The following is a 27,602-nucleotide window of genomic DNA, read 5'->3' as shown; positions in this document are numbered from 1 at the left end:
CATAGCGTAAGATATTACGCAGTACGAGAGATACTCTCGTAAGAGAACACAACCACTATTCCAGTCTCAGAATCTTGTACGTTACTTCATAAGGAAACAAACTGAGGGTGTTATCCACTAATAAGGGAAGAACTCTCTTGGTTTTCATTGTATTGCCATTTTATAGCTCAGGGGACACAGCCCACAGAACACACTCCTCAATCACCAAGGCAAGAAAAACTAATTTACAGGCCTACATTACAGAGTTGGTGGAGCACTCTTTACAATGCGTAAAAGAACAGACATAACCAATATGTATGAAGAGGCAAGACAGAACCATTGACATGAAAACAAAGCCATAAAAAGTTTATCATCCAAATAGCTTCTCTTTTGAAATTTTCTTTAAAAAATGTTTCTTCAAATACAAAAATAAATTTCAACATTTAAACAGAGCATAACCTAACTTACAAGATAAAGCAGCATTTTGGAAGGAAAAAAGGACATAGTTTTTCGTGAGGGGATATGAGGTCTTGGTTTCAGAATTCAGTTTAGTCTCACTGGATGCAAACTTGCTTGAAACAGTGAGTGCATTTACAACACTCTTCGATACAGCACATTTATCTGTAAATCTATTCAAACAACTTAGCTGCTGTTCCTCTGGATTTCCTTAAATCGATATTCAAGAAAAATGCAGCAAGATCTTTGCAAAAAAATGTTTTTTATATATATGTATGTACAAAATCCCCCCTTTTGCAGCAGACAGTTCAATAGCAGTCAACAAAATCTTTGAATAATTTTACAAAAACATAAAAACAAATTAAAATGACACATGGTGCTGTAACATCGTAGTTGTTTCATTCTGGCTTTGCAGAATGTTTTAGAAAATAAAATTGCAGAAAAATATTTCTCAAAGTGTGTTGTAGTGTGTGTGCATTTATGTGAGTCTTTGTGTTAAAAAAAGCTTACTTTGCTTTTATGACATCTTGTGGTCATAGCTTTCTCCACCCAAGTCTTTCACTTACTAAAATAGGTTTAGCTTCATTATCGGTTGGCCTTCTCCAAGAAAAAAAAAATAGTCGAAAAAAATGTCAGCTTTCTTCAATTGGAAAGAGACACGGTTCTCAGTTCCATTTCACAATATCCATTTCTTTTCATGTCAAGAGAGGTGGTTCCGTATCCAAAGTTCTCCATCATTCCTATGAATGTATTAAAAGGAGAGAAAGAAAGATCATACAGTCCGAATAGAAACTTATAAAAAGACAAAACATCTACTCATTACTCATCCATCTAGTCCAGAAGAATTGATTTTATAATTTGTTTGGATACGCCAATATTATTAACAAATTATCTTGTGGATAAACATTGTTTTACTCTCTTTTCATTACAGACAACAGCATTTCCAAAGCAACAGGAAGTAGCCCACCTCCTCTTCACTTGCCATGCTGGTAGGAGTATGTTGTGTGGTCTGTGGGTGTCTCTATGGCAACCTGCTGCTGTTGGACGCTGTTTTCCTGCAGTGGCATAAGGTCAACATTACTGACAATCCATCGCAGTGATTCAAACTTTCAAACACTTAGAATAATTCAGCATGCAAGGGTTTCGTACCTCAGCTGTAATGCTTGAAGGAGGCACTTGGGCGTATTGTGGTATGTAGGTCCCTTGCATAGCTGTGTTTGCAGGCATATACTGAGGACAGATGGACACACATTGACAAATGTGTGATAACCACAGACAGCACACATAAGAGGAATATTTTAAGTAGATGAAAAAGTGGTTCATATGGTTTTGCATAATTCCTGTGATTCTTTATTCTTGGGGTTTACTAGATTTAGATGGTCATGACAGGAGTTGAAAGACTCGATTGTAATATTTTAAATACAATGGGTATTAGAGTAGTGTAAGTGTTACTATTGTTTAGGACAACTAAAATTAACTAAACGAAAAAAAAATTGTTAACAAATAAAAAAGAATTAGGGCTGCACGATACTGGGGGGAAATAAGGTTTGAGTGAGGAAAAGAACTACAATAGCATGAAGCATTGCAAACAGCATAATTAAAAATAAAAGAGAAATAATTAACTACCCGCTCTCTATCTTGATTGTGTACCACTCAAACGCACACATTCAGTACAGACACGCACTCGCACAGAAATGTGTTGTCAGCGCTGCTCTGACAATTTAATCAGTTAAATAGTTTGACAACTTAAAAGCAACGTGAATTTCTCACTAGTGAGGTAATAACGGCGCTGTTCTTGGAGCAGATACACTTACAGTTATTAGTATTAGTGCTATTAGTATTAGTGCTGCTGAACACTGTTGAGAGACACACAGACTCAGGTAATTCACATATGCTTAATTTCTCTCTCTTTCTCTCTCTCTAATAACTGTGTTAATAACTGAATTATTATGCTATCAGTGGCTCAAACCTCCCTTATAAACTCTAAAATTAACTCTGGAATTAACAGCGGAGGCTTGGGATTAGATGGGTAAGAAATTAGTCCTACACACAAAAGCGTACAAGGACAAAAACCTGACAAACGTCTTGAAATACATCATATGAACAATGTTTTGAGGTGTGGTAACCGTAGTATAAGCAGAATAATTGACTCAGGGCTGTTGAATTATTAAAAAACAATGCACACTCCACTTAGCGCCGTGGCCGCATCACCACCACGGGTATTTTTCTAATAATTCAACGGTATTTTTCTAATTATTCAACGGCCATCATCAATTATACCTTACGAAGACAATATATTTTCAGTTCATTGCAAAATATGCATATAGATATATATGTAGAAACATTTCAGTATTATCAAGGGAGTGGGCGGAGCTAACATTATGGGCTAACATTATACTGTCAAACTTTTTTGGGTGAATTGCAGCCAAATTTATATATGCACTTTGTATTTTGCAATATCGATTTTTTAAATTTATAGTTATATATATATATATATAGAGAGAGAGAGAGAGAGAGAGAGTAGCTCTAAAACTAACAAACTATGACTACTTAACTTAAAATAAAATTTAAATACATTTTTTTTACATCAGCAATATCTCTGTGTGCATCTGTGGGGGACGTACCGTGCCTGTGCTGCCCAGGGTTAGATGGCTGAGCTGCTGTGTGAGAGGCCCTAATATGGCAGTTGGCTGGATGGTCATGGTGTGGTCCACTGAAGGCGTGAGGACGGTGCCCTGTGCACAGGAGAGAAAAGAAGTTAGACAGGTACGGAAAGGTGCTTTAGGAAATGGATCAGCAGTTTAACTGCAACTTACTGTGGGCTGCATGAGGTAAGACTGGTGATGTATCCAGGAGGGATTGTGTACCTGCAATTAAAAGAATATAATTTAGATTAGGGTTCTTATTCTATATAATTCAGATCTTTAATGATTTATACCTAATAAGCTAGGGTTGATATCAAGATTTTCAGTTAATAACAACTTAAATGTCTTAAATCAATTATTTTTCGTATCGGCAAAAGACCTTGAATAGAGCATGAGTTGTATGCACTATTTTTCTGGTGTGGTTTTTTTTTACTTTACAGCTGTTTTATTTAGTAACTGTTCTTTCAAAAATGTCTATTTTTGCACTTGATTGAATAAAAAAAAATACGGGTTTGGAATTACATGAATGTGAGAAAATGATGACAGAGGTTTCATTTTTGGTTGAACTATTCCTTTAAACAATACTACAAATATACATATTAAGCGAATCAGTAATTTAGCTCCTGCAAACGAAACAGTACCTGGTAGGTGGACAGAGGTGAGTGCATGTAGGGAGAGATAGAAGTCTGAGCAATAATTCTGTTAGGAGCGATGCTGTAGGAAGGGGAATAAAACCTGCAGGGGGCGACAAACACATTTTTTTCTTTTTCTAAAGAAAGAGCTTTTACTTAGGTGTGTCATAATGAAAGCACAAAGTACAACATTTCTTGAGTAATAGTTTCAGAACCCACCCAGGAGTAGGATCATATGTTAGCGTCATCCCGCCCTGTATGTGTGAAAGAACAAGAGAGAGACAGTCGATTTAAGACTTGGACTACAGAATGATTAATATCAACATGAAAAAGCCGAGAAAATCATCTCTCTCACAGTCTCGCCCTCTCTTGGCCACTGCCGCCCATTTAGGTGATATTTCCCTTGATTCTGACGTTTCTTCTGTCCCCCGTCCGCAAATTTACACAGCAAGGGTTCTACAGGCACTTAGTCAAAACATGAATCATTATTTATCTGTCGTAACCATACAATCCTCAATATGAAAACTACAAGTAACGCAGTACCTGCTACTCCAGGAGGAGTCTTGATGTATTTGCCATTAAAATGTTGAATAATGGCCTCACATTTTTCAGTCGATTCCATCCTAACAGAGTAATTGCAAATGTATTATTAATGGAATATTAATGATGATTATGTTGGGTATATGCGTGAGAACTGGTCAGGTGTACCTGGCGAAACCCACTCCTCGGCTGGTGCCGTTTGCATCTCGTAAGATGCGTGTGGAGATGACCTGGCTGAAGGGCTTGAGCATGCTCTCTAACTCTTGCTCATCCATAGACAGAGGCAGATTGGAGATGTACAGGTTGGTGGGGTCCTGCTCCTGTTGCTGCAGAGGTAATGAAGAAGAGAGAAACAAATGTGGGCATGACTAGGTTAAATGAATATTCTGGGTTGTTTTCAACTTAAAGAAAAAGTTTGTCCAAAAAAGGAAATTATGTCCGTATTTCTGTGAAATAATGTAGTTCACCCAGAAATGAAAATTCTCTTATTATTTAAATCACCTTCATGTTTTTCCAAACCCATAAGATTTTCGTTCATCTCCGGAACACAAATCAAGATTTTTTAATGAAATCTAGGAGCTTTCTGTCCCTAAATTGACAGTCTATGCACCTTTTTGATGCTTCAAAAAGTTCATAAAGAGATCATAAAGTTGTTTAGTTTGAGCTAAACTGGTTTGAACACGTTTGAGCTTCCGCAAGAACCTGTGAGGTTTTTTCTTGCGTGTCAAAGCAAGTACGGTTGAGCTTCTGTTTATGTTCGGTGATCAAAGTTTATAAATGAATAAAAGCCTAAATTCAATCTGTTCATCTTATAAAGAGATTGTGTCTCTTCAGAAAATTTGGACTAAACCACTCAATTCAAATGGATTAATTTTAAAATCCCCCATGAACTTTTCGAAGCGTCAAAGTGGTAATTGCGTGGACTGTCAATGGAGGGACAGAAACATCTCAGATTTCATTAAAAATATCTTAATTTGTGTTTCGAAGATGAACGAAAATCTTACGGGTTCGGAACGACATGAGGTTGAGTAAATGATGACAGAATTTAAATTTTTGGGGTGAACTAACCCTTTAAATTTCAGCCTATTTTTTTCACTTACGATAAATACAGTGGTCAATAAAGCACTTGGAATATAGCGCATTGGTCATCTTGACTACTTTTAGGAGCCAGTCTCACAGGGCACTGTCTCACTTTAATTACTAGATGAATAACTAACTTGAGCGTCATATTTTAGAATGCCGTGTTATGTGCGAGCCCTTCTCCGTCTGGCTCATGTTTATAATGGAAAACGGAATAGCAGTGCTGAGGAACGCAAAAACGTGCTTTGTGTGAACGACCCCTTATGGTGCTTTTTTCTTTTTGGAACTTGATCCTCATCACTTTTTCTAGGTCTAGAAACTTCTGGTTATGTGTTACTGACGTAATTCCTGTAGGTGGATGTACGCAAAGTGCCCTACTTTGTTCCTGAAGGACTGATCAGTCTTACAGGCTCAGTAAGGTTAGGATTAAGGGTAAGTGAGGTAAGGACCTCATCAGCCTGTCAGACACAAAGCAGAGCACCATCAAACACTGGGCCTTTTTTTTAGGATAGTTATGTCACATCCTTTCCATGTCCCTTCCCAGTATGCTCACATAGATAACTAACTGGGTAAACTTTCCAGAGACAAATCTATTGTTATTATTTGTTGTGATATTCAACAACAACTTAAGCACTTCATACAGACATTAAGTTGGGAATGACCTGAATATTCCAATAATGACTTATTTGTCCTTTAAAATGTATTGGAAATCAAAGAAGGAAGGTAGTAAAGACTGTGAAAGAGTTTAGAAGTTTACAGGTACTGACCTCATAACTTCTTCACAGTCTTTCCTATCTTTCTTTTGATTTCTGTTGACTCGGCAGCCTTGTGCATTGATGTAGTGTGTGTGTGTGTGTGTGTGTGTGTGTGTGTGTGTGTGTGTGTGTGTGTGTGTGTGTGTGTGTGTGTGTGTGTGTGTGTGTGTGTGTGTGTGTGTGTGTGTGTGTGTGTGTGTGTGTGTGTGTGTGTGTGTGTGTGTATGTGTGATTGGATGGCGCTTATTTTGTTGAAAGTCAACTATACATATCACTTTAGCCTTGGATGTTTACCAAAAAAATAGAACAAATTCATAGAAAAATATAAATGAAATAGAAAGAGTGTATTTCACATAGCTATTTTGTGCCATATTTGTCCTTTATCTTTGCATAATTATATGCAGGAGTTTTAGACATCAATATGTTTTTGGGAAAAAGTGTCAAAATGACCGTTTTCAAGGCCAGTACTGAGTCAGCTCATTACCATATTAACACCTAATTAGCTTCATTTGAAGCTGCGGGCATGACAGCAAATATGCATACAATACAAAGTGACACCTTTCTAACCTCAAATTAAGAGATACACAAAACTGGTGCTTGCATGTCTTCTACAGATTACCCAGTTCCTGCATGAGGCGCGAGTAGGAGGTTTTACTTTAGGATCTCAAAACTCCTCAATCATATTATGCGTCTCAAATAAATTTTCTTCATTATCATTGAAGCATGATCTGTGTGTTACTTGTCTAAACAAATCAGAAAAACAGTATAGATAGCTGCAAGACAGCAAACCTCCAAATCACCCCGCTGCTGATTTGCATATTCATTGCTTTGGTGTGCAGATGAGATTAAAATGTGAGCTGTAAATGTATTACCAGATCATCTCGCCACCATGAATAATGAATATCTAATTGCAGTGACCTGTGATGAAGGTGATTTTTGCACTGATCTAATCACGCCGCGAGACAGTGGCTTTTTGCACAGAGTGAATGGGAGGACGAAAATCCACGGAAATTGCCTCAACAGACTCTTAAATAGGTCAGGTCATTAAAAGACTCTAAAATGGCTGTAATTAAGACGGGTGCTTAGCGATGTTCTTGTGTGAAGAGGTTGCACTTTCACGCTAATCTACAGATTAAATGGGTGAATCTCACAAATCTTTCTAGAATATGTTCAGTTCACATTTTACCCCAAAACTGATTGCTTAAAGAAAATCAACCTTGTTTTTTTGTTGCATTTATGTATTGACACATATTTTCCAGCACAATTATGCACATCCCTCCCACATCTCTACATTGCAGAAACGAAAAAGAAGAAAAAGAAAACAATGTTTTTACTGTAATTCAAAGATAAATAAAGTAACATACTCACATATGTTGTACTCCCTTTAATTTGATGATTTACATTAAAAAAATATGGTAACACTTTAGTTCAGCGTTCAATTCTCCCTATTAACTAGTTGCTTATTATAATGCATATTACTAGGATATTGGCTGTTTATTAGTACTTATAAAGCTCATATTAATGCCTTATTCTGCATGACCATAATCAACATCCCTTAATCCTACCCAATACTTAAACTTAACTACCACGTTACTAACTATTAATAAGCCGTAATTTATTAATTGAATAAGTCATAGTTAATATTAGTTAATAGTGAGATTTTGGACCCTAATCTAAATTGTGACCAAAAATACTAGTAAAAATACTGAATGGCAGTAATGACAAATGTGTAGTGACTGTGACATACATAATTCACCTTTGTGTTAAATGTAGTTCTAAACAAAAGTTACTGCAATTTCCACAAATTAATGATAATTACCATTTAGAAAAAAAAAGTGCAACCGTGATTCTGGATGTAAAGTTTTAGTTAATCATTATATTTTGCATTACAGTAATGACTTTTTTTTATTTTGATAATGATAGTCATTTTAATAATATAATAAAATCTATAAATATTAATTGTCATTAAAATAATATTACAATAAAAAAATCTTAATAAAAATAATTATACAGTGAACTTTTGGGAAGTGGAAGAAAATGTCATAGAAAAGATCTTAGAATTATTTGTTCATCAACAATTATTGCATTAAAATATTTCCCCAAATATCTTAACAATATTAAAATGGTCTTCTATTATATTCTTTATGGAAAATGTAATGTAACTTTTTTTTTTTGCTGTCAAAAATGATCTGGAAATGTTTTTGTGAGATTTACCTTGAACCTCATTAAAAGGGTGTGAAATCAGTAGGAGGGTCTGCGTGAGTGGTTGGCCAGGGCAGGAGCAGTGCTGGCCTGCAGGGCCACAGTCCTCTACGGAGGGCGTGCAGAACTACCAGCCAAGCTGCTCAGACAGTGACTCAGCCATGGGTGAAAGCGAGAACACACAAACTCTTTGTAGAGCTGGAGCACCACGCAGGAGCAGAAACGGGACATATACTCCTCAGGCACTTACTTTGAACTGCTCTCAATGGCGGACCTGCATGAGCCTAATGGGGACACCAGCTCTGTTTTCATGGCTCAACACCCACAGACAAGCCAAGTGTGGTAAAATAATCAGCCGTCCTACACTAAAGTGATTGCTGCCATTTACTTTCAACATTAATAATTAGCTTTCCCTTGAATCAGATATGCAATATTTTGTTACAGGCGATAACTTAACCAAGAAATGTATTAAAGCTATACATGTGAGTGTGCCTGTCAGTAGGGCTTGATACTTCATGATTATGACAAAAATCATAATTGTTATGATTGATAAAGCTGTCTACCATTCAAAAGTTTGGGGTCAGTAAGATTTTTTTTGGACTTTTATTCAGCAAGGATGCATTAAGGATTTCTGAAGGATCATGTGACACTGAAGACTTGACTTGAGTAATGATGCTGAAAATTCAGTTTTGCATCACAGGACTAAATTACATTTTAAAATATATTAAAATAGAAGTTATATCAAATTGCAATAATATATTTCACAATTCAATGTTTTACTCTTTTTTTTTACTGTATTTCTGCATGTTTAAATGTATTTGTTTTATTTCTTTCAAAAACATAAAATCTTACCGACCCCAAGCGTTTGATCAGCAGTTTATATCGTTTTTGCATCTTATTGGTTATAATCAGACTATATGTTTGAGTGCAGAACTCAGTAAATTCAGGCAAAACAAAACAAAACAAAAACGTTTTTAGCGTTCCTGAGTAGATTTTTTTTTTTACGCCAGTTACTTATTTAAATGCTTCTGACCTGTCATTGTATTCATGTGCTCAACAGACCAGTCTGTGATTGGTAACAGTGCTCAACGCTGCAAAAATATGTCCTAAAATAAAAATCTTTGATGCAACAGGATCTCCTCCAAGTCCCTCCTTCAGTGTAAATCCATGAAATGTTTCACCCATTTTATCATCTACCATCCAAAAATCTTGAGTTTGTTAAGAAAAGAAATAGCACGTTTCCTCATCAATCCGCATGATTTGAAGCATCATTCATGTCCATAGCACAAATATGCGCCAAAGTTGAATACTTTGGCTTAGCGTATTGTTCAAATCCCAAACCTGAGTATGAGCAATAATAATACTGATGCTTGTGTTTGGAATTCGTTTGAAGCTGTTTCAAAGTGCCTCAGAAGGTTTACAGCAAGTATGAGCAGTTAAGGAACAGGGCGTTCAGTGTCACTGACTCTTACCTTTGCCATCTGAGCCTGAACTCCACTGGCCTTTAGCGCTGTAACCGCTTTCTGTGCAGAGGCCGGGCTGTCGAAATCCACAAAGCCATAGCCTGAACACACACACACACATAGAGGATCAGTGATCACTACTTAAAGTTTAGTTAAGCCAATAGCGTTCCCTATCACTCCTCTACACCTTAGTTCACACTGGTAATCTCTCTGTGAGAAAAGAGCTATCAGACCAAGTTAACCATACACACTCTCTTTCTCACACACTCACACACACACTCACACTAACACTCACACTCATATGTAATAGCATTGGTCCACTTGACAGATGTAGAGTTATGCAATACTAATCTCATAGCTGTTACATCAGCACACATTTGCTAGAGATAAAATAGATGATGAAGTATATTTAAAGAGCACTCACGAGTTAAAAGGAACAGTTTATCCAAAAATGAACATTCATTTTCAAAACCTGTATAACATTCTTTCTTCTGTGGAACACAAAAGGGTGTTTAGAAGAATGTCCAAGCTGCTCTTTTCCGTGCAATAAAGGTGAATGGTGGCCACAGCTTTCAAGCAAGTTTTTATGTGAATATCAACTTAAGTTTTAGCCTGTTTCTCAGACAAAACTAGCAAATGGCTTCAGAAGACTTTGAATATAGACTATAAATCATATCGACCACTTTTATTGTGTTTGTTGTCCTTTTTTGAGTTTGATGGCTTTCACAGTAAGCAACATTATGTGACTTTTTTTGTGAAAGAATGTTTTTTTGTGTGTCAGAGTAGTTCTACTTATCCCTTGAAATATGACATTTTGCTACACATCTTACCTTTACACTTGTTGGTGGTCTTGTCAAGGATGGCCTTAGTAGACACTATTTTTCCATAGCTGTGCATTACAAAACAAGAACAAAAAGTAACATTTGGTTTAGATGAACAGATAAACAGCTTAAACAGATTTTTAAGAGCTTAAAAATTATAAATAAAACCAAACTCATAAGACTTACTGATATGTATCGGATATTTAATAAGGTCAAACGCAATTTGGAAAAGCCAGAGTAATGTAAGCCGAAAACAGCCAAGCAGCGGGGGCACAAAAACTCATAAACTGAGGGCACCAGCACCACTCCATGCACAATGCGCCGCTCAACGGGCCCCCATATTCAGAAATCATGTACATGAAATCTTCATGAGGGTGCCGGTGCCGTGGAGAAACCCTGATCTAATGGAAATGCTATTTGAATAATGGATACCATACCATGTTCATGCTGCTTTGCATTTCTGAGGCATTGCCGCAGCATGATACAGGTATATAGCTGTAGGATAGCATATGCTTCCATGGATTACTGGAGGCATGCGGGTGTTTGAGGGACGGGGAGGGGGGTAGGATGTTCTCTCTCCAGGCATGTGCTTGCAGTGTAACCTGAGAGTTCTCCTTGTCTGCCCTGCACAGCTCTGGCTGGGATCCACAACAATCAACTAACAATGCCCTCCGCCAGGCTCCTCATGGGTCCTACTGCCAGCGCACAGCACCTCTCACACTGATGTTCATGACTGAACTAAATCTATATAGTGTAACTGTAGTATAGATGGAAGCAATATACTAACCCTGTGGTGAAAATCAAGCTTTTAATGTTGTTTAATGTGTCTATGTGATGTTTTTAATATGCTTTAAGAAAAACCATGTACAAATTCATGTCAACACCATTGCAGAGTATTTTCTCCTTTAAAACTGCAGTGATCCAAAGATCTCAAAAACACGGTTTGAAATCGCTGGTGTTTCTGACGTCACAAACTACATTGTAACCAATCAGGTGTTTTAAGGGATACAATTATTGAATACAGGGAGACTATAAGGGTCGTTCATGCAGGACATAGAATAGAAAAAATGCAAGTGTTCCGAGACAGTTTTGAATTTCCCAAGACATCTTCAATTATCAAATCAAATACGTCTGTCTAGCGTATGTTTTAATTGAAAATAAAAGATGAAAAACAGCACAGATGCATGCAAGTGTCAACCAAATGCACTGCCACTTTTTTATTGTACAAATGTTAGAAATGTGTAAAATGATCAACATGACATAGATGAGGAGGAATCTGCAATTTAATAATTTAGTGCTGCACAGAAATCAGCAACTAAAATCATTTGGGCAAGACAGTCATTGACTGAAACAGTTAGCGGTTCGCCAATGACTGTTTTGATTATGTCAGTGTCTATTGCATGCACACAACAGGTAATCATGCCAACAGTATGAATGCACTTCAACTGTGACCAAAAATTATGCTAGAGTAGCAATATGTAGCATTATTTTTCAAAAGAAATATTAAGAGGCGGCTTGTTACCGAAGAATGTTTCTATTACTGGTTTATTGTAAACACGACATAAAACAGTCTAAATTAAAACTTTAATTTGGGGTTTGATGTATTTAGGGACATAACTATTAATAAACCAGTCTAAAACATGGAACAAACACTTGTTAGCCACATACAAGTGACAAATGAAATACTGTTTACAAAACAAGGTTTAGTTTGATTGGACACCCTGCCATTGACATAAAAAAATATAGGGAAGCTTTTTCTCCTCCACTTCAAAAGCTAATAAGCCTATTTATTTTGCGATCTTAAATATGAATGACTGTACGGTTAGCTGCATTTTATTTTGTGCATTTACTATTGTTTTTCCCTGATTTCCATATGCTGGAGGGATAGTTAGTCATGTGTGAGATGATCCAACCAAGAGTCATGGTCAAGCAAACACTATGTGAGATGACTACCAGAGCACATATTGACAATGTTGCAGCATTGTTGAGGCAATTAGCAAGAAGTTTTTTTTACTTCTGTTATACTTTGGTGACTCTAATTAATTTAAATGAACAACGAATCATTTACTCTACTTATTCATTCAAAACACTGATTCATTCAGAAATAAAACAAGTGACTCTTTATGAGTGAGTCAACAAGTCATTCACTCAACTGATTTGGTCAAAAATCACTAATCATTAAAGGGGCTATGTGTAGGTTTTTACTTAAGAAAATCTTTAAGATAGAGTTTTCAAGTGTAAATTCATGAGCCAACCATAATGTAATAAAAAGAATGACACCTTGACTGTCCACCACGGTTGCCTCTATCAGCCTGTAGGCTCAATTGTGTTTGGAGGAGTCGGGTCCGAATTGTCGCGAAAATTCACGAAATGTGACGTCATGCGCGTTCTCATCTACTCAGGCTTACATCCGTACGGCAGCCATTAGTAAACAGTGGCAATCGCTAGCAGTAGTTTTTCAAATGGACTCTGCGGACGGAAAGAAGCGACCAGCTTCCAGCACAATCCAGACACCCACGGAAACTCCTCGTAAGTAAAAAAAAAAAAAAAAGCCTCATCTAGTGTGGCCAACGAGCGTGTGCACCAAGAACGAGCATGAGACTGGCTGCAGTTTCTCTAACGGCCACTTGTGTCAGTAACGGTTAGAAATTTCAGAACTTCCGCAATGCTCCTTTAAAAGGCAACATTTAATTAGCCTTTGTTCCATTTGGAACTAATTTTGTTTGTAGATGAAAAATAGACATTTTTAGACAGATAGGTATTGTGTTTAAAATGTAAGTGAAGCCATATCTCATGGAATTGTGCTGTTGGTCTGAACCACTGATATTCAGAAAAACGGCACTCTTGCACTTGTGATATTGATTATGTGAGATAAATACACGTGGTTGTCCTTCTGCCATTCTTCTTGCATGTGATATCCATAGCATTTGCTTCTGAAACCATTCGGCTTGTGTTTTGCTCTTTCGCATTCTATAAAGGTAACAGGAATTACTTGACCAAACATCCCCCTCCGCCAACAGCTTCTTTGCTAAGAAACACCTGATATATTTGACTAGCCTAACTCTCTCACTCTCTCTCACTCTCACTCTCACTCTCTCTCTCTCTCTCTCTCTCTCTCTCTCTCTCTCTCTCTCTCTCTCACTCTCACTCTCACTCTCACTCTCACTCTCACTCTCACTCTCACTCTCACTCTCACTCTCTCTCTCTCTCTCACTCTCACTCTCACTCTCACAAATCTCTCTTTCAGCTCCTCCCCACCCCCATCACTAACAACTTTTGGTGTCCTCTCCCTCCCAGCTGTTGCCCTTGTTTGTCTTTCCCTTTCCCCCTGGGCTCAGAGTTTCCTGTAGGGCTGGGCAGCCTCATCTCAGCTGTTTCTTAGAATCTCCAGCACTACTTATCAAATCTGTGCACTTTCTTTCTACGCCAACTTAAATATATGAGCACTTTGTTCTAAAATGGAATATATACTTCAATAAAGCTTAAGAAGTTGCATCATATTTGTATTGTCCAATAGAAATCACATCAAATTGGGCATCAAAGATACTGAGTTGCTTACTTTTGCTCTGGCAATAGGATACAAAAAAAAAGAGGGATTAATATTATATATAAAAAATTATATTAATATTTTTGAATGACTTATTACATTTTAAGTTTTTATTTCAATTTTAGTTTCAGTAATTTTGTTATTGACTTTTGTCATTTTTAGATGTTTTATATATTTCTATTAAGCTTCATTTCACTTAAGTTTTAGTCATTTCAGTTTAAACATATTTCAGTTAGTTTCCAAGCCAACAATTCAAATTTTAAAGTTTGATCATATTTATATTTATCAATATTTATATTTTATTTTACCAAAAATCCTTTTTCAATAGTTTTAGTTAACAATTATTACACTGCATTGCACTTTACACCATACAGTATGAGCTGTAATGCACCAACATATTTACAAATACATTATACAAATATAACAAAAAAGCCTTTTTTTAATTGCTGTCTTAACTTTATAAGTAAAAACAAACCATTTTAATTGTACTTACTGATTGATTATGAAAATCAAACCCCTAAAACACAAAATTAGTAGTAATGACAGAAAGTACTGTGTTATTAAATGGATGAAAACAATTTTTTTTATTAATTCATTTTCACAGGCAATGATCTCTCTTCAAAGCCTTCCTTACTTGTATCAACCCTAATAGGAAGTGAGGCGCAGGCAGGGAAAGAGGCGAGGGAACCGTCATGCCTAGCTGTTGGAAACACTGCAGTCGGTCAACAGAAAAAGAGCTTTGTTTGAAACCCCAACCTCTTTTGAGTTTGTGTCATTACATTCCACCAAAATGACTTCTAACATGAAAGCATGGATCTAATGTGAAAAAAGTGACATGAGATTTATTTCAAAAGATTAATTCCCTATCAAAACACATGGAATGAGAACCAATCCCAAGATGAAAAACGAGCACCCCTCAGGCGTTGCACCAAATTGTTATAAAAATATCAAAAACGTTTCATGAATAGAAATGTGTGATTTACACATTATCTACTAAATCAAGATGCTGCATAAGGCTATCCAAAAACACTTTAAGTAATTCGAATTCATTTCAACATGATCTGCCAGCATTGCATTTCTAACCTTCTCGTGAAGGGTCAAATCAGGACACTCAAACTCTCCCACACACCCTGTTTTTCAATGCATTTTCTGGACTTATTATACACACTGAGCTCCTCTTCAACTGCTGATTATGAACCTGACCTTACTTGCCTTCACCATACCTAATCCTGAATTAATTTCCACATGAAACAAGGGTTTCACTTTAGTTTGATGGTCCCTTTAACACATTCTGTTGAATATAAGTAAAGTTGCACCCACATGTCTACTAACTCTCATTAGAGTGTTAGTTGAGTATTAGTAGACTGGTAGGGTTAGGATTAGAATAAGATGACATGTAGTTGCAAGATTACTTATAGTCAGTAGAGTGTTTGTTGGAGGACCATCCCAATAAAGTGTTATCAGATATTAAGCAGAAAGTCTACTTATACTCTAATGAGAGTTAGTTAACATACAGTTGCAAAGTTACTTATAGTCAACAGCACGTTCAAAAGGGACCATCAAAATAAAGTGTTACCGAAACAAGGATCGCTAAAGGACACTCACGGTTGACAGAGTTTGACCAAGTCCTGGTCTGTGGTTCCTGGATGGAGACCACGGATGTACAGGTTGGTTTTACTCAGCTGGTCTCCAGCACTGCTGCTTCCATTACTGCTGGTGGTGGTGTTGGGACTGGGTGGTGCCATCTGCTGGGTGGAGGATGCATACGCCTGCTGTGAAAACAGAGATAAGATACAATACAACGCTATTAGATTACAATTCCAAAGAGCTTTCCTTTAGTTTTAAAATTAAAGTGTTATAATTTCCCCTGGGACTTTTAAGGAAGTAGTGAATCATTTTCATATTCTTCTTCTAATCATTAGTGACTCAGTCTTGCCATGCAAAGCAAAACACTGCAATATCAAAATGGCGCTATAGATTAACAGGAATATTCCCCACATACTTGACCTTTAAAGAATTAAAAGAAAAATTCTGTCATTATTACTCACCCGGGTGTCATTTCAAATCCATATGCTTTCTATGCAACACAAAATTAAAGATCTAATGCTTTTCCATGCAACAAAATTGTGGTTAACAAAAATACATAGTAACAAAAAGGATCCATAAAAATAGTCCATTCGATATATGGGCCTTCTTGAAGCTTTGTGTGAAAAACTGACCAAAATTTAATTCATTATCTGTTAATTCCCCTCCAGTGAACTTAAAAAATCATTTTATCTGGAGCATTGAATCAGTGAGCTAAACTAGACCGGATCAGTCTGATTCACAAAGTGATTCAATTAGTTCTTTAAAGTTAACCGACTGTATCCGAAATCACATACTTCCCTACTATAAGTAGGTGAAAAACATTCTGTGACCAATTAAGTATGTCTGAATTCAGGGTCCTCATAAAAGAGTAGGCAAAAAGTACCCCGATGAGCTACTACTTCCTGAGAGATTCTGAAGTGTGCATACTATGGACATTTTACTATCTAATGAGGCCGTGGGAGAGGATTTGTGAATGGCAGTGAAGCGACGCAACTGATGCTGACAGATCACATGATCATGACAAAATGGCGAATGTAGTATGTCCAGATTACATTCATACTAGAACATACTTTTTTGGCAGTTCAAAATTCAAAATAAATACTTACTTTAGAGAGTATGCGATTTCGGCCGCAGCCAAGTCAATGATTCGGTTCTCAAGTTAAAGCTATCGTAAGGCTCCAGAAGACTAGGAATGGTGTACAGGTTTGTAACGACATGAGGATGAGTAAATAATGACAGGATGTTCCTTTTTAGGTGCACTATCCCTTTAAAAATTTAATTATGTTTACAAAAACAAGCAGATTCTGAAAAAGAACATGCCTCCGATTGTTGTTGTGTCCAAAGCCCGGGGCTTTCCCTTTCCTGAGAGGTTCTGTTAGTTTTCTAATTAACTCCTCATCAGTCAGAGGGGCAGGCAAGGATGAAGTATTTCATTAGTCAAGCCTGTGAAATCAAATCTCAGGCAGGGAACAATGGCCCAGTTTAACAAGTTCACTGGTTTGGCTGAGATTGTTGGAAAAAAGGGAGAGGGGCACATTCAGAAGTGCCCGCACAAACACTATGTCGTATATAGGACTCTTGTCTTTTGCTCTCCTCTTGAGCCGGTTGAACTTAGTTATAGAAGCCTGTCTAATTGAGATCTGAGCTTGTTAGCGTTGAGCGCTAATCCCTCTCATGTGCTGTGTGCAGTCAGAAAGCACTGTCTCATTAGGACCGCTCTACTCAGCTAACTCTGCCTCTGCCTGGGAAAACAGATGACTGAACCACGGCCCCCCACTAAGCCCATCTGCCCTGCAACGGTGGTCAAGGTTGAGCAGTGCCGCACACCTAACAACACCCGTCTTCCCCACACAAACACTAAACTACATGCTAAAAATAACATGCCTCCCCCCCACTAAATCCAGCTAGTGGTTCAAATCAAGCCATATTACTTCGAATTTTCAGATTTTCGCTTTTCTTACCTAATATATATATATATATATATATATATATATAATTTATATATAATAACCCTACCCCTCAAAGGAAACTTTAATAGTTTTTTTTCCGTTTTAGCATTTTTAGATGTAAAAATCACTCTCACACACACATGCTGAAGATTCAGATTTGCCCTCATAGGAATAAATTCTATTTTAAAGTATATTCAAATAGCAAATAGTTATTTTAAATTGTAATAATATTTTGTAATAATGTTTTTACTGTAAATGCAGAATAAGATACTTCTTTCAAAAACATTAAAAAATTAGATCCCAAACTGGTAGTGTTTATAATACTGAGCTCGAACTATAGCCCATTAAAATGTACTTTCATTGACAACAATTAATAAGTAACGTTACAAAAATATGTGTAATTGTATCATGGGTCATTTTATGCTTGCATTCCGAGAAGGAAAGCAAGCTATGCATTTTAAAAGGGCTTGTTTAACTCTATTTGCATGCCTTGTATACCTCTTAAGACTTCTCATGACCCATATGGACTCTACAAAAACAGCTCCCATTCAACTACATCTGTTAAACCTACATCTTTAATTCTTGTTCATGCAAAGCATGTGATATATTAGGTGAATACATTCCTCCGAGTCAACAACCGTGCTGACAGTGATTCATGCATCACGACCATCCTCACATGCTCCATCTGCTGCGACTGCTCCGTTTGCTTCAGATTGTACCTGAATGCAGAACAAATCCTTGTCAACAACTAATCAATACCAGCAAACCTGCCCTTGAACATCTCAGTTGCACTATAATGAAACCCGAGAGTTTTTCCTTATTTGCACTTGAAGACAGCACTGCAGTGGAAGCACCTCTTCATTTCCATAGATATGCGCAGTGTGGAAATGAGAGCGTGGCGGGGTTTGCACCTCTCTTGATTACTCCATTGCAGTGCCACTAGGGCAGACTCTTGGGAAGGCTTGCAGAAATAGAGGTCACAGGAGGCAGTGAGCAGCTCGGAAGGGTTAGCAGGGGATCTGGCTCTAAAGGGCTGGTACCAGGTGTGACTGTGAATGGAAATAAATGGTCTGTCTACCACTCCAACCTGTATAGCTTACAGTATTGTGATGTGGTTTTGCTAGTGAATATGGACATTTAAAGACCTACCAACACACTTTGCAGCATAATGCCGTCTGCAGTAGCATGAGTAAATAATTTTATTTTATATGCGGTTATTGTTTGAAATGAGGTGATACAATGGCAGTCTAATGATTGTACTTTTTCTTAATACTTTTGAGATTAATAAAACAAAATAAAAGATACATTTATTTTTTTTGGTTTTCAATTAAAAAAAATTGCAATTAATAATATTATATATACAGTTAGTGGTCAAAAGTGTTAAAAAAAAAAGTAAAAAATTTTGTAAACATATTGCTGTTGTTCTTGAAGTCAATTGTTTTATTTATGATAAAGCTGTGAAACAAAGAAATAATGAATACATGTAATGGCAAGAGAGAACCAAAAAAGCCTCTTCTTCTTTTTTTTTTTTTTTTTTTGCATGGTAAAACAAAACCTGTAGCTTACCCATTTTTTTGCCAAATAATTTAACAAGTTTAGTGTTTTTTTGTTCTTCCCTCAAATTTAAAATATTTAAAAATGTAATATAATTTCCTTATAATATAATAACTTTTGGACACTACTGTAGATATTAGTGTAGTGCAAAATGTCATTTTTTATTTTTGGTGTATAGTAAATCAAACTACTCTGTAGTCAGGGAAATTACATATTAGAGTCTGGATTATGATTGAATAGAAATATTCAAAAGTGTGTTGGCCTAATGATACAGTACATAATGTTTTTAAAAAACTAAACTAAAAATAAAAGTAATTAAAAATACTATCTAATACAAATATTATTGATCTATTGATTATTGGCATAAGAATATTGATACAGTATTGTGAGGTAAAATATACTTTGAAATACATTTTTGTCCTTCAATCCCATTTCCATAGAGATATGAAGAGAGACATGGTTTCCAAATATATTTTGATTTGTGTAAAATATGGAATTCTTCACCCAAACATGCTTCAAAAATCCCTCAGTTCTCCACCCTTTTCAAGCTACACTCACAAATCAGGATTACATCTTGTATATACAATTTTCTCACCCTCTCTGTCTGCATATCTTTTTCGCTGATCAAAAATGTCAGAATATCACCTTTGGTAAGAAAGAAATGTAACAGATAACTTGGAGATGGGAATTCTAGGTCATTTATCTGAGCAATCTGCATCCCTGCCAAGAGTGTGGGAAGGAGGGGAATGACTCTCTGTCTAGGCTGCTTGGTTTTCAAAACTGTGTCTTTCAGCAGCGATCCATCCCGTGAAGGAGAATTTCTAAGTGCGTGTGTGAACACACATTTCTGAGGCGTTACCAAGAGAAACAGACTCTGTCCCAGGGAATCTACATGTACTACTGAGTGATTCAAATATCTTTGTAGAATCACACCAAAATTTTTACAATTTATAACTTTACTAAGGTTAAAATTCAGTTCCCAATTTAGTATTTATTATTAGTACTTTAAATTACTCTTGATATAGTTTTGCAATGTGTGCCTTAATTTCCCAGCGTAAAGTGTTGACATTTTTTCATAAATCATTACTATTGGTCATCTTTTACATCTGTCTTTTGGTTTTGCTAATATTTACCCAATAAAAAGTATATAAAAGGGCTAGTGACTAAAACTTGTAATTCCATTGGACCCTCAAACTGTCTGTAAAACCTCATAACTCCGCCCCTCGCCTCTATCGTGAATGCAGTGCTGCACGAATATTGGACCGTCTCTGCTTGTTTGCAATGCAAGGGTAAATTAAGAACTGGTTCTTTGAACAAGTGCAGCTTTTTCTCTACTCAAGAAACAATATGTATAAGAAGCCGAGTGCCCAAGTCTTGCACTTGTCATCAATTTATATACAGAACTGTCTTAAATAGCCTGTAGCACTTTATATTTAATAACATGAGATTTTGGCCAAATGGCAGAAAAAACTGAGTGCCCAGCTAACCACAGTAAACTTAACAACCTGTAAGTTGTTGAAAACGTAATGCGATGCACTTATTGCCCCAAATACGGCCGTTCTAATGACGGACAAATCATGCATGTCTGACATTTGCTTGTCAAAAACCTACATTTGAGCTTGATTCAGGTAAAATGATAATAATATAATGAGTGTCTGACCATATATGAAGCCACAATATCAACTTTGACAACACAGTGTTTCATCTTTATTTAAAAAAATACAGTGTTTTTTTCCATTTCCTGAAAAGTAGCGTTTTTGGATATACAAGGTTTCCACCCAACAGCAAAGAAAAGAAGTTCTTTATGCATCCAGAATCTGTTCTCATTGTTCCTCACTAGATGTTCAATAAAAATCTCAAAGCTCTTAACTTAACATTCAAAACTGAGTGGTTCGCCTAAAAGCCTTTGTCATTACCTGAAAGGTCACAGAGTATTCGGAAGACTCTAATGAGCTTCATATATTCATATTGTATAAAATTATTTTTTGCAACATTTTGCCGTCCCACAGAGTGTCATTTTCCGGTGGATTTTCTTCCACCAGAGCTGACAGCAATTCTTTGAGTCAGTGCAGCAGTACTTAGCAGACCTTCAGGGCTTAGGAAGCCTATCTAAGTTTGGGGCACTTAAGGAGGAAATTAGAGACCAGTGGCTGCACACTCGCACTATCCAAAAATTCTGGAAAAATGAATGTCCCTTGATAACTCATAGGGACTCAGACTGTAGAAACAGTGATTTTTTGTAGAGCTTATTGACACCAAGCACAAAAATTCCCATTGAACACGAGTGAAGTTTGTATTATTAAATATGTATCTTGTATTAAAGTAGGTGAAGTTGCATTGCCAAAATTATTAACTTGCACTTAACTCTTGCATTAGGTTTAAAATCCAGGTACAATTGTTATACTCAGGGTCAAACTGACCCTAATTGAATTCACCAAAAATCACACTATATCAAAAAATGTAAAAAAATATCCATAAACTGTGAATATTATTAATAGTATTGTAACTGTTTTTTGTAACATTTTAAACAGAAGAAGTGTGGCAAAGCGCTTCTTCTACTTTCCTGAAGATCAAACAGAGCATGGCACTAGATTAGATAGACGTTTGATTAGCTTTTTCGTTCCGTTCGTGATATGAACAGACCTCTCAATGACCACACTGCAGTATCACTGCAGAGATCCTGTTTGGTAGTTTTACCCACACATGACATTCTCCCTCTGCTTTTTTACATAGCTACAGCAAAAATCAATATAGAGGGCTCCCTCAGCTTCACAATACATTATGGCCAGGACTCTTCCAACACATTTCAAGTGGGACCTCACAGGTCTGAAATTGTTGTCCAAACTGAACTTGTCTTCCTCCTTTTTGGCTCACATTGGCAGCAACAACAGCCTTCCGAAGTCAACTGATAGGGCTGCCTCTAGGCTTTTGGCCAATAGCCCCAACTCAAACCCAATACTGTTTCATCCAGTCCGTTCCAGCACGTGAAGAGGAATCTGATTCTGACATCACCAGGTTATTTTTCCATAGCAAGCCCTGAATTAAATTCTGCCTAAAACTGCTTCCAAAAACACTGTCTACCATCTTCACCAGCATTCCTGGGGTGATACATGGCATAATATCTATATGTTCGATGCCAACATATAACCTTTCAGTGATGCCTCTTTATGGCCGAGGGACATGGAGCTCACCTGCCCAACACAGCTTCTTTCTTTCTAGCTACTACCTACACTTCCTCCCCCAGCACTGTGTAACCACGACCTGCTGTGCGAGTTATTGAGAAGAGATGTACCATGGGCTCGGACACCTGCCTGCTCAGCGGCTGGGCTGGTGGCAGTCAGTCAGTTCATGGTTTTCTAAAGCAACATTTATGAGTGTTTATTTTGAAAAAATGAGTCCACGGTTAGCTCTAATAACAAAATGACAATGGGGTCAAAGTCTTTGGTTAAATATGTACAGTGAATCTCCATTGTTGTGGTCTTCTATTTCTTCATAAACTGCAAGGTAATATAAAATCAGTGAGCCGGGTCGGACAACTGCTTGCATCTATGCGTTGCGTTGTTCTTGGAATCTGTCGTGATCACGGGCGTGAAGCTGAAATAACATTTAGAGAGCCAAGCTGGATCAGATCACAGGGTGTATGCTTATGAAACTGTTAATGAGTAGATAGACCATCATACTCAATATCACCTTCAAAAGAACTGCTTCATCTACTCTCCCCGGTAAAAAGTTATCAGGCAATAATAATTCATAAAATTATCAACACGTTAATAGTCTTTCTTTCTTTTGTGCTGTCCTTTTATTGCAATGTTAATTTTCTATCATAATGACCTTGTAAAAGCATTAAATATTGCAGAAGATAAAGATGGAGTCCTTTGAATAAAGCTGAAAGCAAGCACACTTGATTTACTCATTATGTTAGAAATATATGGTAGTCATAGACAACTATAAATGCATATCTATACATTAACTGGCTTGCAGAGAATCATCGCCATGTGTCGGGTAGAGATTGACTGGTTTAACCAAAATTTCTTACAGATACAGTTATGTATCAGTTATCAGTTCTTCAGAATCAGTCTTATAACACGCCAAGTGTCACAATTTGGTGGGTCTTAAAAGAATAGTAGTAGTGTACACAATGGCATTGCTTCACTGTGGGTTCAGCAGAAAAAACAACAGTGTTCAAAGGTAAAGTAACTTACTTTGTGTATATTTGCATAAATATGCATACTCAAGCTCAACTGCAATTCATTCTTAAGTGATACATACGTAGCATTTTGAGCTTAAGAAAAAACATGTTTTACTAAAATAGATTAAAAACTTAAGTACAATAGTATTTAAAAATATTATTATTAATAAATATATTCATAATGCATGTTGTTTTTATTGATTAGAAGAATTATTTGTGTCTGAAATAAAATTATAGGCTAATTAAAAATTGTTTCTGAATTTGACAATCATAAAACACTTAACACTTAATAATAAAAACAATCAATAGGCCTATCATATCGGTCATAACATTTTTTTATCTGTGGTTAATAATATTCGTTTTACTAATAATTCACTGCACGTAACGTAAGTTAACCACTATCAAAGCCCACCTTATGTCTAACATGCGTTCATTTTGACAAACAAACTGCGTCATTAACATGTTAAAAAAGCTTTTCTTCCCCTCCTTATTCTAACCTTTGTCTCTCCGAAAATAAATAGCCGATAATTCAAAGGCATCCTATGTCGGGTTCATTGACTTTGTGTCTCTGCACAGTCAATCCGAAACCTAAATGTTTCCCGTCATAGTAGTGGGATTTATAGGGGTGGGGCGAATGACTCAACGTAAAACTTAAGTTAAACTAATGTTCTTTCCCCACCGTCAAACCATTTTCCTCGAGAATCCCAAATAATTGTCCTCTATAGGCTACTGAACGAATCCACAATCATCGTGTCCCTATAAATAAGTAGCTATCCGTGAACATTTCGGACCGCAAGTTCAGTCTGTGACTTCTCAGCCAGCCAATAGAGTAGATCAATCTACATTAAGATGCCCGCTTTTAATACACGCTCACTTTAGTATCTTGCTCAACAGCGGTATATTATCTGGCACGATCGCGCGATGATACACTTCAATATTTCCACGGTTCCACTTTCAAGGACACTGCAGTTCACACTCATGCAATTACACACACAACATAGAGATAAGCGACATAAATGAGCGTTTTCCACCGGCCTGAACGTCTGACGCCAACGAATTTGAACGAGGATTTACCTTTTTACTGGTTCTGCTTGTATAGCCGTTATATGGGTTGATTCCTGTCCTTGGCGGCACAGAGAGCAGCATTTTTACAGCAGCAGCAGCAGCAGCGCTGTGTCCGGAGCGCCTAGTGCAGCCAAAACACTCCGCTGACGTCACCGGGGACATTCAGCCTGCTGGAGTCTGTGGAAGAGATCGAGTCACACAAGCGCGCGCACACACACACACACACGCACACACACACACACACACAAAGGAAGAAAAAACAGCAATACGCTTTTCAGTTTTAAATGGTATTGAAAGCTAGGCTACTCCCTTATGATTAATTAGAGTTCTGGTTTCATATTAACTTTTTTTTTATACAAGGATCTAATGGGGGAAATCAACTGAATTACCTCTTCTTAAAATTGCTTGGGAATCTATCCTGAATTTTCCCAGCTGCACAAATAGCATTAAATATATTTACTGGTTATATAGCCTACAGGTAATGTAAATTCACATGTATTCTTGTGACTCTCTCAGTAAAGGCAATAGTAAGTGTAAGCGACTGGTGCCTCACATCTAGGGGGCAGTACACTAAAAATTAAAAATTAACCTACATTATAGGCTTAATGGAATAATATATAATTTTCATATAATACTGTAAAAAATATAATTTGTGGAAGGTTAAATCCCATGGCAAAACTATTTTACGTTTTGGCAAATTGGTGACTAATTCATATTAATTTGTAAAATCTCTTTCATGTTTTCGTATGGTCTGCTTACGCACCAGTGATGGAGATGTTTAGGAGTGGACCTTCATGCATAGTTTTTTCTATTAATCATTCATTATGTATGATTCACCATGTACAAATTGGTGTACGAATTGTCATATCTAGTTAGTTTATCTGTGAGAACAGGGCAGTTAAATTATGTTTAAAATAATTATCTTTTAATTTCGTGAAAACAGTACAAGGGTGTTCCCAGAAGTCTGCATAAATCTCATAATTAATTATGTTTTTTTTAATCACTTGTGCATTATTATGGTTAGGTTTGTACATAAGCATATTTATTTATGATATAAGTTATGAGTTTGATCAAATGCATCGAAATGCATCCTATAATCCCTGTAATACTGTCATTTTTGGGGGGAATATTTTACAACCACATCTGCCATTTAACCACTTTACAGTGTAGGCAGAGGAACACCATGTTGCCAGCAAAGCCCAAAAGACACTTAGGATCACGAATCAGCCCACAGCAGAACCCAGTCATACACCGCCAAGTCATCTCCTCCAGCATCACAGAACAGCAGAGCAGCCGACAGTGTTTATCTGAAGTCAGATGAGTGGCTAATGTGGGAGGATAGTTGTTTAAAAGTCTGATTTCTTTGTTTGGCCACTGCAGATGAAATCTCTTTGCTTGTAATCTTCTGTACCGGTCTCTGTCATGTTGCTTGTTTATGTTTAGATAAGAGCTACATGCAGCATTCTTACGGTGTTACTGTGTTTAATATGTAGAGACATATTTATACGTTCTGAATGTAATGATTAGAGCCTTGTTGGGCATTCTCAAAGAATTTCTAGAATCAAAACAGGACTGGGAATGTACATATCCATATTCGGAAATGATTTATGGCTTGCCAAGTTTTCGGTTTAGTCTTGCAATTAATTTCAGCGTGGGTAATATCAGAAAATACGATTTTAAACATAAGAGTTTGTTTCCAAGCCTGTAAGCTTTCCTGGACAAATGAAGGTCACTGAGTTATTGACTGGTATATACATGTATGTACACAAGAAGATAAACAGTTTGGCCTTCCACAGAGCAAATCTAACATCAGAGATACTTACAAACACCTTATGAAAAAATTATGGCTATATTTGTTAAAATGTAATTTAGTCTAGTCATGGCACCAGTCTTACTCCAGTTTAATGATCCTTTAAAAATCAATATGCTCAATTTGGTGCTCAAGAAACATTATTATCAATGTAAGATATTATTATCAATGTTGAAAACATTATTTTTGTGGAAAACGTGATTCTTTTTTCTGGATTCCTTGTTAAATAGAAAGCTTTCATATGAAATACAAATCTTTTGTAACATTATAAATTTCTTTTCTGTCTTGTACTGAGATCAACATTTGAACTGCATATGTATTAATTTAATATTTTCTCAGGTTGCCTCATACATATTTTTCCGGGCAGCACATATTCACTGTTTCTGACATATATTTAAAATAAAAAAGATAACAACGTAATTAATGATGGCGAAGTAATATATCAAGTAATCGACATCTTTTTCTCAAGTCTGAAGCAAAATCTTGTTCATATACCGAGAGAGGGACTGTGGCTTGCAGCAGGAGGTGGAGGATGAAGTCTTGATGGGGGTTGTGAATATCTTTGGTGTTTGCGCATACCTTGAATTCTTCAGGTGCTGTCAGCATGGCCTTTACCGTAATTATCCCCCTGTGGAAGCCTGGCTCACTTCCTTACCTGCTATTTAGGACGTCTTCCTTTGAAGGAAATGGACAAAAAGATCATGCATTGTTTTTCAGGTCGCATTCGTTCAAGCGTTTTAGGATTTCCATATTTTGTTGCAAATATTTAGTTTACCACAAACAGGACACCGCAGCGATATCTTTCCAGTGTCACCATTGGCAAATGCAATCACATTCTGAGTGAGGTGACATCTGCAGTTCAGGGCTGGGAGATTCACAGGCCTGATTTATGCAACTATGTCTCTTCACTCGAGGCTGTGGGCCAGAGAAGTAATGTTGGCCTAGCAGACATCCCACAGTCCAAGATGTGTGATGTAATTTACCCAATGTTCACACGCATACACAAACACGAAGGCACACTAGAGAAAAGGTCTCAATTGCTGCCAATTATTCATAGCGCTCTCACACATTTGGGCGACGCTCAAAGGTAACGGAAAGCAAGGCTCACAGCCATGCAATATGAGCTATTACTGAGCCGTAACGTTTTCAGGTCCATTTTCTAGCTAGAAACTCATTTCATATACACAAAGATGCATGCACGCAAAAAACACCAGAACCAAATCATCAGGGACTGAGTGATTCAAATCAATAAATCATTACTTTTGTAATTTCGTCTCTCGCACTCCCGACTGTCTGCAGCAGGTTGGTGGAGTCTGGGAACGCAGTGC

The 27,602-nt window shown here is 36.9% G+C and overlaps 1 protein-coding gene across 2 annotated transcripts; it reads right to left on the bottom strand.

Annotated features, from left to right (window-relative positions):
- Positions 1–141: 141 nt before the first annotated feature.
- rbms2b (RNA binding motif, single stranded interacting protein 2b) lies at positions 142–27,602 on the bottom strand. Of its 2 annotated transcripts, none has more exons than XM_077218813.1 (14): positions 24,474–27,602; positions 15,726–15,892; positions 10,583–10,641; positions 9,762–9,853; positions 4,421–4,578; positions 4,256–4,335; positions 4,068–4,177; positions 3,932–3,966; positions 3,722–3,815; positions 3,252–3,302; positions 3,060–3,170; positions 1,585–1,665; positions 1,403–1,490; positions 142–1,175 (listed from the first exon to the last, which is right to left on the bottom strand). In XM_077218813.1, the coding sequence occupies exons 1-13, from the start codon at positions 24,624–24,626 to the stop codon at positions 1,410–1,412; spliced, it is 1,272 nt and encodes a 423-aa protein (XP_077074928.1). In that variant the 5' UTR covers positions 24,627–27,602; the 3' UTR covers positions 142–1,175; positions 1,403–1,409. The 2 variants fall into 2 exon arrangements, with proteins under 2 accessions (XP_077074928.1, XP_077074929.1); XM_077218814.1 differs by having other exon boundaries at positions 4,068–4,168; positions 24,474–24,662.

The sequence above is a fragment of the Siphateles boraxobius genome, unplaced genomic scaffold (assembly GCF_051911475.1).
Source record: "Siphateles boraxobius isolate OS27281-9 unplaced genomic scaffold, OSU_SipBor_1 77, whole genome shotgun sequence".
Taxonomy (NCBI): domain Eukaryota; kingdom Metazoa; phylum Chordata; class Actinopteri; order Cypriniformes; family Leuciscidae; genus Siphateles; species Siphateles boraxobius.
Note: the sequence above shows the minus strand (reverse complement) of the source record. Positions and strands in the feature narration are given on the sequence as shown.